The 14,989-nt window shown below is 52.9% G+C and overlaps 1 protein-coding gene across 1 annotated transcript in view; it reads right to left on the bottom strand.

Annotated features, from left to right (window-relative positions):
• LOC146859468 (unconventional myosin-X-like) overlaps positions 1–14,989 on the bottom strand; it is an 869,852-nt gene that overhangs the window by 250,698 nt on the left and 604,165 nt on the right. Inside the window, exon 21 of the mRNA XM_085650190.1 lies at positions 10,893–11,007. Within this exon, the coding sequence (XP_085506316.1) occupies positions 10,893–11,007 (115 nt within the window). The remainder of the gene's footprint in view (positions 1–10,892; positions 11,008–14,989) is intronic.

Genomic DNA, 14,989 nt, shown 5'->3' with positions numbered 1-14,989 from the left:
GGTTAAGAGGAGGCCACTGAGGCCTTCTCTTCCACCTAAAGGAAGACCTAAGTTGCCCAGGTTACAATCATTTTGATTCTCCTGGTCAGGGTTTGAGTCCAGGTCACCACTGTTTTCACTGTCTGGCCTTTCCTCATTTCCTGCCCCACCCAACCTACCTGCCTCGTCAGACCCTGGGGTCTTTCTGACGTCTTCTAGAAGCAATATCTCTATGAGGCGTTGAGTGCTGGCACTTCTCCCTGTCTTCAGATTCCTAGATGTGCACATGTTTCTCAATTCTTGGAATGAGAGACTATCATACCTAGTTGTCAAAGAGCCACTGGCTTCTTCTCTAGAAGACATACTAGTGTTATGTGGTGTAGGCACCTACCAAACATAGTGGAGACTAAACGCACGAGTTGGAGAAAGGGTGTCCTAGACCCTGGACTTACCAAACTCCAAGTTCAGTTACTTATTCTAATCGTGATGAATTGTACGTGCCTAATACTTTTAGTGGTTTTCAGTTAATCACTCAATGAGATTTATCTGGTAAAAGAATAGCAAGCTTGAATCCCAATCCGCTGCACACCAATGTGTGAAGTTGGCCTGGTATATGCAGTCCACTAGTTAAAGTGGGCACCTTGCACCAGTCCAAACGACCCTTATGGTGAATGGTTAGAGACAACCTTCATGAAAGCTATCCTAGTGGCAGCTATGGAGAGCAGCCTTCAGGCTAAGTCTCGAAGGAATGTAAAGCAGCTTGTTTTACCAGATCAGAACCTCCTGCGTAATCAAATGAAAGGAGAACCACACAAGTGTTGTTGGACAGGCCACATGAAGGGCTCGCTCCCTCCCCGCATGACACGGCCCAAGCCCCGGACTCCTAGGTGTTACCCACAAGAGCAACCCGCACCCCGTCTCCCGACGGAACTCCTGCCCCCGGACATCCATGTATCATGGGGCCGAACCCCTACCGGCTCCCCCGGCCGGATCAGCCGCCATCTTGGACACTGCGCCACGAGGCCGCGTGGCCTCAGCTCGACCCTAACCCTGGGCCTGGCCCGGCCCAGACAGCCCGGCACCACCATCCACCCAGGAGGTGAACGGACCACTTGGCAGGTCAATGGGAGAAAGAAGTGTCGATGGCTCTCCCCCGCCAGGTGCCGATCGCCCTCCAGCTCCCCCGGGCGCTGGCTCCACCCCCTGCTGGGTGTCTGGACTCCCTCATCCCGGACCCCCCGACCTCCAAGTGCGAGGGTCCGGACATCAAAGGGCGCCAGACCTATAACTAGGGCAGCTCCAGAGCAGGAAGGCAGTTGTATCCTGGAGTCGAGAGACACCGAGAAGAACTCAGCCTTGACGGACTACTGGCGCTGCCGTAGCCCTGCCTGGTGAATTATCGTCCTGCCTGCTGGCGCTGCCGCGGCCTTCTGCATCATCCATCCTCGTCGGGACCTGCTGGCGCTGCCGCGGACCGTTGTAACGACCACCTTCATCGGGACCTGCTGGCGCTGCCGCGGACCGTGTAACGACCACCTTCACCGGGACCTGCTGGCGCTGCCGCGGCCCGTCCAAGCTAGAACACCGAGCTCGAGGATTGTGAGCTACCCACCATACCATCTCAGCTACCAGATTGGTAACCAGACTGTCCCGCTACCCCCTTTTTCCCAAACCAAGAGACTAGAATCGAGGGGACCCCTGAGTCCAGACCTCCTTGTACCATTTCATCGTACCTCAAGAAGTCGCCTATAAAGAACGTTAAATCCTATCCTTGTGTGGTGTGTATCTGTGGGGGGGAAGTTACTCATCTGTACGATCGCTGGAGACGGCTCTCCCCGGAGACCTCTCCCCTTGTCCTCGGCCGACCCTCCCGGTCCGTCTAACAAGTGTTATATAAAATATATGTATTTATTACAAAACACTCTCTACTAATCTCTATACGAGATTAAGTATTATGTGCTTTGTGCTCTAATCAATAAAACGACAGTAAATAGCACAAAACACAGTGGGCTCCAGGGGGAGACCGAACCATATACTAAAAAATGGTATAACAACAACGACTTTAAAAGACACAGGGCCTGTAGAATGGCTGGGACCCCAGGGAACCACCCAAAGGAGTGACACAGGGAGCCCACGGAGGACGTGTGCAGTGTGGGAACACAGACGCGTGCGCCGTATAACTCTATGGGAAAGTCACGGTTGGAAAAGTACAGTTCAAGGACACTTCGGAGAGGACTTCAAGCAAACCCTTTGGTACATAAAAGGTTCTAAAGCCAGCACCCTTGTGAGTACCGAGGCACCCATGTTACCTATCCCAGAGGAGCCGGGTGCATAGGGGTCAAGTGGTGTCAGAAACCCTCGTTGTTTTCAATGGCGTGATGCAAAGTAGTGCTGCTGCCGGGAGGATGAAAAGTGTCTGGTGGAATCCAAGCCTGGATCCGAGGTGAAAAGAACCTGAAAGCAGAGGGGACAGAGTCTGGGTCACTTCAGGGTGACCAGGGGCTTGATAGACAAATGCCCACCAATGTCGGGTGCTTCAGGTGAGAAGATAGGATGCTTGACTCTGCAGCCACGGGGACCAGGAGACGTCGACGATGACCAAAGTCCGGTGGTGAGCTGTGCTGAGGGGTCAGTGTCCGGATTGAACACCAACAAGCCTTGGCCAAGGCAACCAACGCGGGTAGTGGTGTGGACCAGCAACGTCCAGGAGACTCTCCAAGGCTATCGGGAGTCTGGGCACATCTGGAGCAATCAGGGAATCCCAAGGAAAATCAAAGTGACCCTCGCCAGGACCCACAGGCCAACGGACCAGGGATCGCAAGGGGACCTCGAGCGGAATCAAAAAAGCACCAGCCCACAGAGCACTCACGGAGGGGAGGCCGGAGACCTTCGGTGGAAATACTGCACTGGGTCGGAAATACACGTAGTTCAAAGCACAGCCTCAAGGATTGCCAAAAAGCATATGCTTCTGCAAAAGTACACGGTGCACAGGGGTTCGGGTTGCACGGTACCCACAAGGGATACTGATCTCATGATTGCTGAGAGAAGATCGACCTCAGTGATGCTCGGGAACCCATGTCCTGTGTTGCAGAAATCTTCGGAGTCCTCAGGAGCTCGGGAGATGCAAACCAGTCAGATGCGTTTAGGTGCCTGCTGCTGCAGGGGAGTAACTCCTATTGCAGAGTTTAGTCCAGGTGAAATCCAAAGTCCTGTAATCAGGTTTCCCACTTTATACCCAGGGAAGGGGTTGGACTGACTCTGGGGACCCTCCTAGGGGAGAGGCAGGACAGAGGGGTGGTTACATCCATGTCCTTTGCCCAGTTTCGCACCTGAGCAGGAGCAAATGGCTCCTGCAACTGGTTTGAGCTGGACTATGCATGGGGACACCAACTGTACCCCCAGTGTAGAATTTCTGGCACTCTCAGAGTGCACCCACCCAGCCCCAATACACTAAAGATTGTATGGGAGGTGGTCACACCTCCCTGTGACAGGAAATCTATTGTCAGGCCTTCCCCTGCTCGAGCTTGGCTCAGCAGCAGGAGGGCAGACTTTTGTCTGTGGCTGGAAGCATCCATTTTGTGATGCCCAGGTCGAGAAAGCTGGTACCAGGTATACCGGTGTTTCATATAAGTCGCTCTAGGAGGGTGGAATCATACCTCCCCCCGCTATGATTCCAAGGTGTTTGACACCAAACACAACATGTTTCTAAGCAGCCGTTTTAAAGATAGCATGCACCGCAAGGTTATAATGCACTTAAATATATATGGTTGGCTGCATCACAGACAACCCCGGAAAATAGGTTCTGAAGGTTGCAGAGGGGCCCTACTCATGCAGGGGCACCATCTCACATAAAACCCAGCACTCTGCCTTCAGTGTGCAAGAAGCCGGGTGCCGGCGTTCAGTGTGCAAGAAGCCGGGTGCCGGCGTTCAGTGTGCAAGAAGTCAGGTGCCGGCGTTCAGTGTGCAAGAAGTCAGGTGCCGGCGTTCAGTGTGCAAGAAGTCAGGTGCCGGCGTTCAGTGTGCAAGAAGTCAGGTGCCGGCGTTCAGTGTGCAAGAAGTCTCGAGTCAGTGTGGATGAAGACTTTTGCATTCAGTTTCACCAGTAGCGCTTTATCTGGGGGCCGCATCTGGAAGTAGGAAGTTGAATATGGTGTTTCAGAATGGTGTCCACTGTGTCGGCATCAGCGTTGAAGAAGCCTAGTGTCGGTTTCCGCATGGAAGAAGTCTGATGTTCAGTGTGAAAGAAGTTTGGTGTCGGTGTTTAGTGTGAAAGAAGTCGGGTGTCGGCGTTCAGTGTGCAAGAAGTCGGGTGTCGGCGTTCAGTGTGCAAGAAGTCGAGTGTCGGCGTTCAGTGTGCAAGAAGTCGGGTGTCGGCGTTCAGTGTGCAAGAAGTCGGGTGTCGGCGTTCAGTGTGCAAGAAGTCGGGTGTCGGCGTTCAGTGTGCAAGAAGTCGGGTGTCGGCGTTCAGTGTGCAAGAAGTCGGGTGTCGGCGTTCAGTGTGCAAGAAGTCGGGTGTCGGCGTTCAGTGTGCAAGAAGTCGGGTGTCGGCGTTCAGTGTGCAAGAAGTCGGGTGTCGGCGTTCAGTGTGCAAGAAGTCGGGTGTCGGCGTTCAGTGTGCAAGAAGTCGGGTGTCGGCGTTCAGTGTGCAAGAAGTCGGGTGTCGGCGTTCAGTGTGCAAGAAGTCGGGTGTCGGCGTTCAGTGTGCAAGAAGTCGGGTGTCGGCGTTCAGTGTGCAAGAAGTCGGGTGTCGGCGTTCAGTGTGCAAGAAGTCGGGTGTCGGCGTTCAGTGTGCAAGAAGTCGGGTGTCGGCGTTCAGTGTGCAAGAAGTCGGGTGTCGGCGTTCAGTGTGCAAGAAGTCTTGAGTCAGTGTGGATGAAGCCTTTTGTATCCAGTTTCACTAGTTTGAATTTCCTCATAAATTGAGTCAAGTAAGATCAAAGTAGCCATGGGATGTGTGCCAGTTATTTATTTTTAAAGATGTTTTTAATTTTTTGTAGAACTGAACATTCACTAATAACACCATATCAGTGGCATAGAAGACATTTTGCATATAATACAATGATAGTCTTCATATAGTAGTAATAGTTCTACATACAGTCATTCACATATGACCCTTTCTCTGTTCTTGCATCTCCAATGTGGGAGAGACGCATATCTCCCCCGATAAATGTTCCATTTACCCCATGTTCTATCCCATTTCGTAGGGCATCCTCTGGATTTAAACACCTCTTTTTCAGCGATCATGCATTTGTCAAGCTCCTTAGCCCACCCCCTTGGGCTGTGTGCTAGTTATGAGTGCCCAGAAGCTGCTGTCGAGCGTGTCTTTCTGCGTTGCTGGGATGGGACGTACGCAGTGGTTTCTGAGAGTGTATCTGCATTTGTTCAAGAATATTCAAATGCCAGTCCATGCATAAAAGATCTGAGACTGGAGACTAAGATATAACAATTCTATGCTATTCTTGTGGTCTTGAATAGCTCATGGCTACCTGGAGGCCTCTGTGCTGCCACAGACACTGTAGATGGTCAAAATGGAACTTATGGGGAGGTTCAGTCACAAAGAAAAAAGGTCTTCAAATTCTTGCGGAAGGGAAGTTTGCGATCCAGTAGGCACCGTTCCAGGGACAGAGTGTTCCAAAGTCCGAGGGCCAGAAAGGAAGTGGATCGGCCACCCCAGATCTGTGAATCCTGGGGACCTTCAGTAGGTAGGCTGAAGAAAATCTGAGGGCTCTCCCAGGGAGATATGGGGAGGCTAAAGATCTTAGCAAAGAGGGGCCCTTTCTATTGATTGTCCTGTGCATCATGCAAAGGTTCGTCGACTGCTCTCTGCGTTCCACTGGAAGCCAGTGTAGATCTCTCAGAGCCTTGGTGGCTGATTGATATTTAGAGATGTTCCTCAGGAGACGTGCAGCAGCGTTCTGCACAGTCAGCAGCCTCGTGACAACATAACGGAGTGAGCCCAGAAACAGGGAATTCCCATAGTCCAGATTGGATAACACAAGGGCCTCAACGATCACTCTTCTGGCAGGAAGGGGAAAGAGGTTAAAAACCTTATGCTGCAATCCCATGATACTGTGGCAGCTGGCAGCTAGATTTTTGCTTCAAGGTGCATAGTGAGACCAGAATCTAGCCATATCCAAAGGCTCTTTATTGAATTTTTGGGGGTGGGCAGCTGTCTACTTCCTGAAGACAAGGAGTCAAAAATAGATGGCCAGAGCTAGAGTCAGGGGAGATTGAAATAACCAGCTGGGTGTCGTAGGCACAGGAAACCAACGGCAACCCATAAGATCGAATAACAACAAGGTACATAGATAAAGGTTAAACAATGTGGAGCTCAGGGAGAAACCCCGAAGCACTCCACAACAGACGGGAAACTGGCTGAGAGACAGGACGGATCCTGGACATGGAGGGTAAGATTCTCCAGGAAGGAGGAGAACCAGCCAAGAGCTCTGCGCATGATTCCAACTTTAGAAACTCTCCGCAAGAGAGTGAGGTGGTCTATGGTATTGAAAGCTGCACCGAGGTCTAACAGAATTATGGCTATTGAATCCTCCTTGATCCAAGAGCCACCCAAGTTCCTTGACCATCACCAACAGGGCTGTTTCAGTGCTGTGTAGTGGATGGAAAGACATGTGGGTGGCGTGAAGGAGTTCCTTAGATTCAAGGAAGGCAACAGTGTTCTTTGTGTACATGAAGATGGTTTGTTGTGTACCCTCATAGTGGTGAATTGTGACATCAGCACAATTATCCCTATCCTACAATCAAAAACTACAAGATTGGTGTAGGAATGTGATTTCCAGAACTGAAGAACTGACAAGATAATGACCGTATGTAAATCTTATTTAAAGCATCCATAATAAATCGAATTTATCCAACTGTATGAAATGTAGTCTAGATTACAGACTAGTGCACAAGTTATTCAAGGCAAATGTGTATCTTCTGTTCTGGAGAAAACTGACAGTCAAGTTGGGAGGTGTAAGACCGCGGTTAGATAGGGGATTTAGCAAGATATAATAATCATATTATATGATGACCAATATTTTTTTTTCTCATCTCTTCATGAAATCCATTTGGAGAGGTCCTCCATCTGCAGCGATCTGGGCTTTTCTCTCTTACATCCAATTTCCCATTTTTAATTATTCTGTAAGATTAAGTAGACAGAATGGGGAGTTTATTGGGGAGCGCCTTTCAAGTTCCGGTACTCCATCAGTCCTATTTGGTTTTTGACAGGTTTGCACACCTCCAGTCTCCACCACTAAATACATCCTACTCTACTTGCATGCTCCACCCATCCTCAGTGTCTCCATGCTCTCATTTGATATTCTTCAATTCTCACTAAAAGTTTCCCATGACTCTGCCCATGTTCTACATCTGCGCCTGCATTTTCTCACTCTTGCAAATTGTTCCTCCAGTCTCGTCGGTGTTCCATTGGCCTTCCTAATAGACTCAAGTCTCCTCGTTGTTCCATTCACCGTCCCAAGTGACTCTCAGTCACCTCTGTGCTCCATTGGCGTTCCTAAGTGATTCTCAGTCTCCTCCGTGTTCCATCAGCATTCCTTAGTGAATCTTAGTCTCTTCTGTGTTCCATTGGCCTTGGTAAGCGACTCTCAGTCTCGTCTCCTCGGTGTTTCATTAGTCTTCTTAAGTGACTCCTACTCGTCTCGGTGTTCCATTTCCTGTCCTAAGTGACTCTCACTCTCCTTGGTGTTCCATTCACCTTCCTAAGTGACTCTCAGTCTCCTCGGTGTTGCATTGGCCTTCCTAAGTGACTCTCAGTCTCCTCTGTGTTCCATTGGCCTTCTTAAGTGACTCTCAGTCTCGTCTCCTCTGTGTTACATTGGCTTTCCTAAGTGACTCTCAGTCTCCTCTGTGTTCCATTGGCCTTCCTAAGTGACTCTCAGTCTCCTCGGTATTCCATTGGCCTTCCTAAGTGACTCTCAGTCTCCTCGGTATTCCATTGGCCTTCCTAAGTGACTCTCAGTCTCCTCGGTATTCCATTCACCTTCCTAAGTTCTCTCAGTCTCCTCGGTGGTCTATTGGCCTTCCTAAGTAACTCTCATTCTCCTCGCTGCTCCATTGGCCTTCCTAAATGACTCTCAGTCTCGTCTCCTTTGTGTTCCATTCATTTCCTAAGTGACTCTCAGTCTTGTATCCTCAGTGTTCCATTGGCCTTCCTAAGTAACTCTCACTCTACTCAGTGTTCCATTCGCCTTCCTAAGTGACTCAGTCTCCTCGGCGTTCCATTCGCCTTCCTAAGTGACTCTCAGTCTCGTCTGTGTTCCATTCACCTTCCTAAGAGACTCTCAGTCTTGTCTGTGTTCCATTGGCCTTCCTAAGTGACTTCCAGTCTCCTCTGTGTTCCATTCATCTTCCTAAGTGACTCCTAGTATCCTCGGTGTTCCATTGGCCTTCCTTAAGGGACTCTCAGTCTCCTCGGTGTTCCATTCGCCTTCCTAAGTGACTCTCAGTCTTGTATCCTCAGTGTTCCATCGGCCTTCCTAAGTGACTCTCAGTCTCCTGTGTTCCATTCGCCTTCCTTAAGTGACTCTCAGTCTCCTCAGTGTTCCATTGGCCTCCCTAAGTGACTCTCACGCTCCTCGGTGTTCCATTCGCCTTCCTAAGTGACACTCCTAGTCTTGTATCCTCAGTGTTCCATCGGCCTTCCTAAGTGACTCTCACTCTCCTCAGTGTTTCATTGGCCTTCCTAAGTGACTCAGTCTCCTCTGTGTTCCATTGGCCTTCCTAAGTGACTCTCAGTCTCCTCTGTGTTCCATTGGCCTTCCTAAGTGACTCAGTCTCCTCTGTGTTCCATTGGCATTAGTAAGTGACTTTCAGTCTCCTCAGAATTCCATTGGCCTTCCAAAGTGACTCTCAGTCTCGCCTGTGTTCCATTGGCCTTCCTAAGTGACTCAGTCTCCTCGGTGGTTCATTGGCCTTCCTAAGTGACTCGCAGTCTTCTCGGTGTTCCATTGGCCTTCCTAAGTGACTCTCAGTCTCCTCAGTGTTTCATTGGCCTTCCTAAGTGACTGTCTGTCTCGTCTCCTCAGTGTTCCATTCATCTTCCTAAGTGACTCTGAGTCTCCTCGGTGTTCCATTGGCCTTCCTAAATGACTCTCAGTCTCCTCGGTGTTCCATCGGCTTTCCTAAGTGACTCTCAGTCTCCTCTGTGTTCCATCGGCTTTCCTAAGTGACTCTCAGCGTCCTCGGGGTTTCCTAGCCGCCATAGTGATCCCACAATTGATCCCAAAATCTCCCTCGGTGCTCCCAAACACCTTAGGGGTTCACATCTATCTTGGGGTTCACACGCTGTGCTTCAGTTCCCCCAATGCCTCACCAGGTGACATCCTCCTTTGACCCAAGCACCCTCCGAGCTTCACTAGTAGCCCAAGGTGGTACCAGCGCCACCAGCCATATCTGGTATTCTCGAAGCTCAGCTTTGTTGTTTTCCTCCCCGTTCATAATCCTCTGAATTTTCACCAAAATGCTTCGACTTTTCCTCAGAATTGCTAGGATATCCCCAGACATCACTTGGAGTTCCCCCAGAATCCTTCGGATTTCTCTCTTACGTCCTTGAATAACCTTAAACTCCCCATTGGTATCTTCAGACTTCCTTGGACATCCACAGACACCCTGGACATTCCCAGTAGCCTCTGAATTTCTCGGATCTCCCTCAGACATCCCCCAGGCTCACCTCGACATCCCACAGGCTCACCTCGACATCCCACAGGCTCGCCCAGACATCCCACAGGCTCGCCCAGACATCCCACAGGCTCGCCCAGACATCCCACAGGCTCGCCCAGACATCCCACAGGCTCGCCCAGACATCCCACAGGCTCGCCCAGACATCCCACAGGCTCGCCCAGACATCCCACAGGCTCGCCCAGACATCCCACAGGCTCGCCCAGACATCCCACAGGCTCGCCCAGACATCCCCCAGGCTCGCCCAGACATCCCCCAGGCTCGCCCAGACATCCCCCAGGCTCGCCCAGACATCCCCCAGGCTCGCCCAGACATCCCCCAGGCTCGCCCAGACATCCCCCAGGCTCGCCCAGACATCCCCCAGGCTCGCCCAGACATCCCCCAGGCTCGCCCAGACATCCCCCAGGCTCGCCCAGACATCCCCCAGGCTCACCCGGGCTCACTCAGACATCCCCGGGCTCACTCAGACATCCCCGGGCTCACTCAGACATCCCCGGGCTCACTCAGACATCCCCGGGCTCACTCAGACATCCCCGGGCTCACTCAGACATCCCCGGGCTCACTCAGACATCCCCGGGCTCACTCAGACATCCCCGGGCTCACTCAGACATCCCCGGGCTCACTCAGACATCCCCGGGCTCACTCAGACATCCCCGGGCTCACTCAGACATCCCGGGCTCACTCAGACATCCCCGGGCTCACTCAGACATCCCCGGGCTCACTCAGACATCCCCGGGCTCACTCAGACATCCCCGGGCTCACTCAGACATCCCCGGGCTCACTCAGACATCCCGGGGCTCGCTCAGACATCCCGGGGCTCGCTCAGACATCCCGGGGCTCGCTCAGACATCCCGGGGCTCGCTCAGACATCCCCGGGCTCGCTCAGACATCCCCGGGCTCGCTCAGACATCCCCGGACTCGCTCAGACATCCCCGGGCTCGCTCAGACATCCCCGGGCTCGCTCAGACCACCCCGGGCTCGCTCAGACCACCCCGGGCTCGCTCAGACCTCCCGACAGCTCCAGACTCTCTCAGACATCGCCAGAGTCCCTGTTTGACTCTCAGAAATTCCCAGAATTCTTTGGCTTTCCTAGACGCCTGACATTTCTTTGGACTCCTTCAGATATCCTGTGTTACCCGCTGATATCCCCAGACTATCTGGATTTCTCCAGAACCTTCAGATTTGCCCCAGACTGCTCTGGACTGTGCCCAGCTTACCTTGGTTTTGCCCAGCTGCCACTGCTTCTTGGTGCCCTCGTAGGACTGCAGGAAGGCTCCGCACTTAGCCCGGGAGTCTTCAGGGAGGTTCTTCGAGTCAAAGAGCATCTTGTACCTGCAAAGTGACCAATATTCAGTCAGGAGGTGAGTGTGTGTTGTGTCCGATGATGAGTGGAGCACAGGTGCGGAGTGTCTGATGAGTGGAGCACAGGTGCGGAGTGTCTGATGAGTGGAGCACAGGTGCGGAGTGTCTGATGAGTGGAGCACAGGTGCGGAGTGTCTGATGAGTGGAGCACAGGTGCGGAGTGTCTGATGAGTGGAGCACAGGTGCGGAGTGTCTGATGAGTGGAGCACAGGTGCGGAGTGTCTGATGAGTGGAGCACAGGGGCGGAGTGTCTGATGAGTGGAGCACAGGGGCGGAGTGTCTGATGAGTGGAGCACAGGGGCGGAATGTCTGATGAGTGGAGCAGAGGGCCGGAGTGTCTGATGAGTGGAGCACAGGGGCGGAGTGTCTGATGAGTGGAGCACAGGTGAGGAGTGTCTGATAGATCCACACACAAGAGGCAGCACCATGGTAAGCAAGGGTTGTCTTCTACCACATAGGAACTTTGTATAGGAGTATCACTGCAGGGCCCATGCCACCGGTCAGCAACCCTCCCTCCCCACGACATGGTACATCCCTTTATCCCTCTTTTGGTGGCTCTATCCCCCCCTCCCTTCCTGCGACATGGTACATCTCTTTACCCCTCTTTTGGAGGCTCTATCCCTCCTCCCTCCCCGTGACATGGTACATCCCTTTACCCCTCTCCTGAGGCTCTATCTCTCCTCCCTCCCCGCGACATGGTACATCCTTTTACCCCTCTTTTGGAGGCTCTATCCCCCCCCTCCCTCCCCGCGACATGGTACATCCCTTTACCCCTCTCCTGAAGCTCTGTCTCCCCTCCCTCCCTGTGATATGGTATATCCCTTTATCCCTCTCCTGAGGGTCAATCTCCCCAGCCTCTCCCTGCGACATGGCACATCCCTTTACCCCTCTCCTGAGGCTCTATCTCCCCTCCCTCCCTGCGACATGGTATATCCCTTTACCCCTCTTTTGGAGGCTCTATCCCCCTCCCTCCCCACGACATGGTACATCCCTTTACCCCTCTCCTTGAAGCGCTATCTCCCCTCCCTCCCTGCGACATAGAGCCTCAGTAGAGGGGTAGAGGGATGTGCCATGTCGGAAGGGAGGGAGGGGAGATAGAGCCTCAGGAGAGAGGTAGAGGGATGTGCTATCTCCCCTCCCTCCCTTCCGACATGGCACATCCCTCTACCCCTCTACTGAGGCTCTATCGCCCCTCCCTCCCTGTGACTTGGTACATCCCTTTACGCCTCTCCTGAGGCTCTATCTCCCCGCGACATGGTACATTCCTTTATCCCTCTTCTCGAGGCTCTATCTCCCCTCCCTCCCCACGACATGGTACATCCCTTTACCCCTCTCCTGAGGTTCTATATATCCTCCCTCCCCACGATATGGTACATCCCTTTACTCCTCTCCTCTAGGCACTATTTTGGTGATTGAAATCAGGGAACTTGAAAGATGGGTCTGGGCCCTTAGATCTGTGTCGCCACTGACCCCATGTGATCTACGGTTCGTCTTTCAGAGGCTGGGATCTTTCAAAGTGTGAGATGCATGTTAGATATGCCGCCGACCGCGGCCCCCGCAGGGGGCCACTAGAGCGGTCGGCGCCCTAGTGCCGCCGGGGCACCGGTTGCCCCTCCCCACCCCCTACCAAGGGGGGTGGGGGGGGGCGGGTTGCCCCTCCCCTCTCGCTTGCCCGGAGGTGATGCACAAGCGCGTCACTTCCGGGCCCCTGTGGGGAAGGGGAGGCTATTTAGCCTTCCCCCACCCTCCTGGCAACCTCTTTGTTCGCCCAGGACGCCGCTGTGGCAGGAAACCAGGGTTAGTGCCTCGAGGTCGCATCCTGCGATTTTGGGAAAATCGCTTAATCTCCCCGTGCCTGAATATGTAATGTAAATACTGTCCTCATGTACAGCCGCCAACTTTAGTGCAGAAAAACTGGGTTCGAGCTTTGGGGTCGCGTCCGGTGATCCTGGGCAAATCACTCAATTTTACCCCGGGCCTGAATATGGAATGTAAATGGAGTACAGGAGTCAGCGCTTGGACTGCCCTGTTCGTAGTTTCCTGTTTGTTGTTTATTAATGGTGCCAGGGCGGTTGCCTAGGGACGCTTGGAAGCCGCGGCTAGACATTTGCGGGGGGTGAAGGCACCCCCCTCCTGTTCGTGGTTGTCCTGTGTCTCACAATGGTTTGTTTTACAGCAGCTTTGCTCGACGGATTAGAGTTGGATGAGGAGATCAGAGGGACCATGTAACGACAGCCGGACAGCACGTCCATTGCATTCCTCCCTGTATTCATCGAGTATGTACGGGCCAGTTGGGTGGGGTCTGAGCTGGTTTTCCGGTCCAGGGAGCAAGGCGACGAGAGCACCAGGGGAGGAGTATGGGGCTAAATGATGTCTTTTCTCTCCTTCCAGATTGGGAAGCACACGCCCCGAATAAGATGGATAGTCAGGGATCCCCACCGCTGTTTACAATGAGATCCCAAGTCGAGGAGACCCAGGCAGGCACCTCCGAGGACGCTCGTATTGCCGCTTTTCTAGACTTGGCCAGGACCAAGGGATTGGCTTGGGCCACCGAACTGTTGAGAAGCAGCAACCGCGCTGACTCTGGTATTGCCAGTGAGGTCCCGCCCGTGGAACGGGAGCACAGCGAGGAATCTGGCCCCTCTAGGTCCAAGAGGATACGTCGCCCCACAGTCAAGGATTTTCCGGCGGAGCAACCGCCGGCGCGGGGCAGAGCCGCTGCCCCCCCCCCCCCCCCCCAAGGCCGCAACCCCCCTCCAGGCCCCCCTGGCTTTCTGCGCCGGACCGTCTCCGGCACCTTCCAGCTGCCCTAACCAGGTGGCATTTGCAACATCGGAGGACCTCGGTAAGCTCACAGACACTTTGAGAAGCTTCATGGCTGAGGTCAGAACGGGCCTAATGCTGGTCAGGCCGCCCACGGGAGCTGTGCCCGCCGCCCCTGCACTACCTGGTGGTGCCACGGTGCCGGGGGAGTTTACACATGTTTGGGGGGAGGGGGGCAGTCCTTCCAGCGCCGCCGGGACGACCGAGGTGGGAGGACCGGCACCTGCCATCCCTCCGCCCGTGGGAGGTCCGCACACTGCGGCGGGGGTCTCCCCACCGACGACCACCCCCACATCAGACATAGCGTCAGACCTAGCAGCAAGCATACTGAACCTACCTAAGGCGGTCCCACCGACGGGGCCCCCAGCGGCGCTTATCCCCGCAGTGGTGCCTAAGCCTTTGGTAACCACCGCACCACTAGTATCTGGCCGCTGCTCCCTTGGGTGGCAAGTTCCCCTGGTGGCCAAGGAGGGTATATGGCGTAGGGAGTTTATCGACATTTTCACCCTGCTCATGCACGGGGCTGAGGGGGTGGATACTAGGAGGATGGGCACCTGAAGAAATATAAACTCCTTCTCAGGGGTCTCACTGATACTTAGTCCATTCAAACCAATAATAAAGAATTTGGCACAGAAGCCGAAATATAAAAGAACATTTTTATTAAACTCAAATGAGTGTGACTATGTCACACAGAAGCCGTAGCAACTGAATGACGTAGTCCCTAGAATGGTCTTACTTCACGTCTTATATACTCTTTATCCTGCCCCAGGCATGCAAGGGAGTTGTACCAATTACATTCCTAAACAAATGGAAAATCTGGAGGGTCAGCAGGTGAGTAGCCTTTGGGGTTTTAACAGGATATGGGCAAAACATTATAATTACATAGTTCACAAAGGTTAATTTGATTTAGATGGCACTGCAGGGCATGTCATGATTACATGTACAGTATCCCAACCCAAAAGTTATTAATTAGGAATGCCCCAAATTCAATCTCCAAAAGCCGGACAAACCTATAATTGAAAGCATAACCCATGTAATAAAGAAACATAAAAAAAAATAGTAACAGATGATAAACAAGATAAGGCATGTGCAAGGAAACTAAAAGTTAACGATGTCCTGAACATTGATT

The sequence above is a fragment of the Triturus cristatus genome, chromosome 3_2 (genome assembly GCF_964204655.1).
Source record: "Triturus cristatus chromosome 3_2, aTriCri1.1, whole genome shotgun sequence".
In the NCBI taxonomy this organism is placed as follows: Eukaryota; Metazoa; Chordata; class Amphibia; order Caudata; family Salamandridae; genus Triturus; species Triturus cristatus.
Note: the sequence above shows the minus strand (reverse complement) of the source record. Positions and strands in the feature narration are given on the sequence as shown.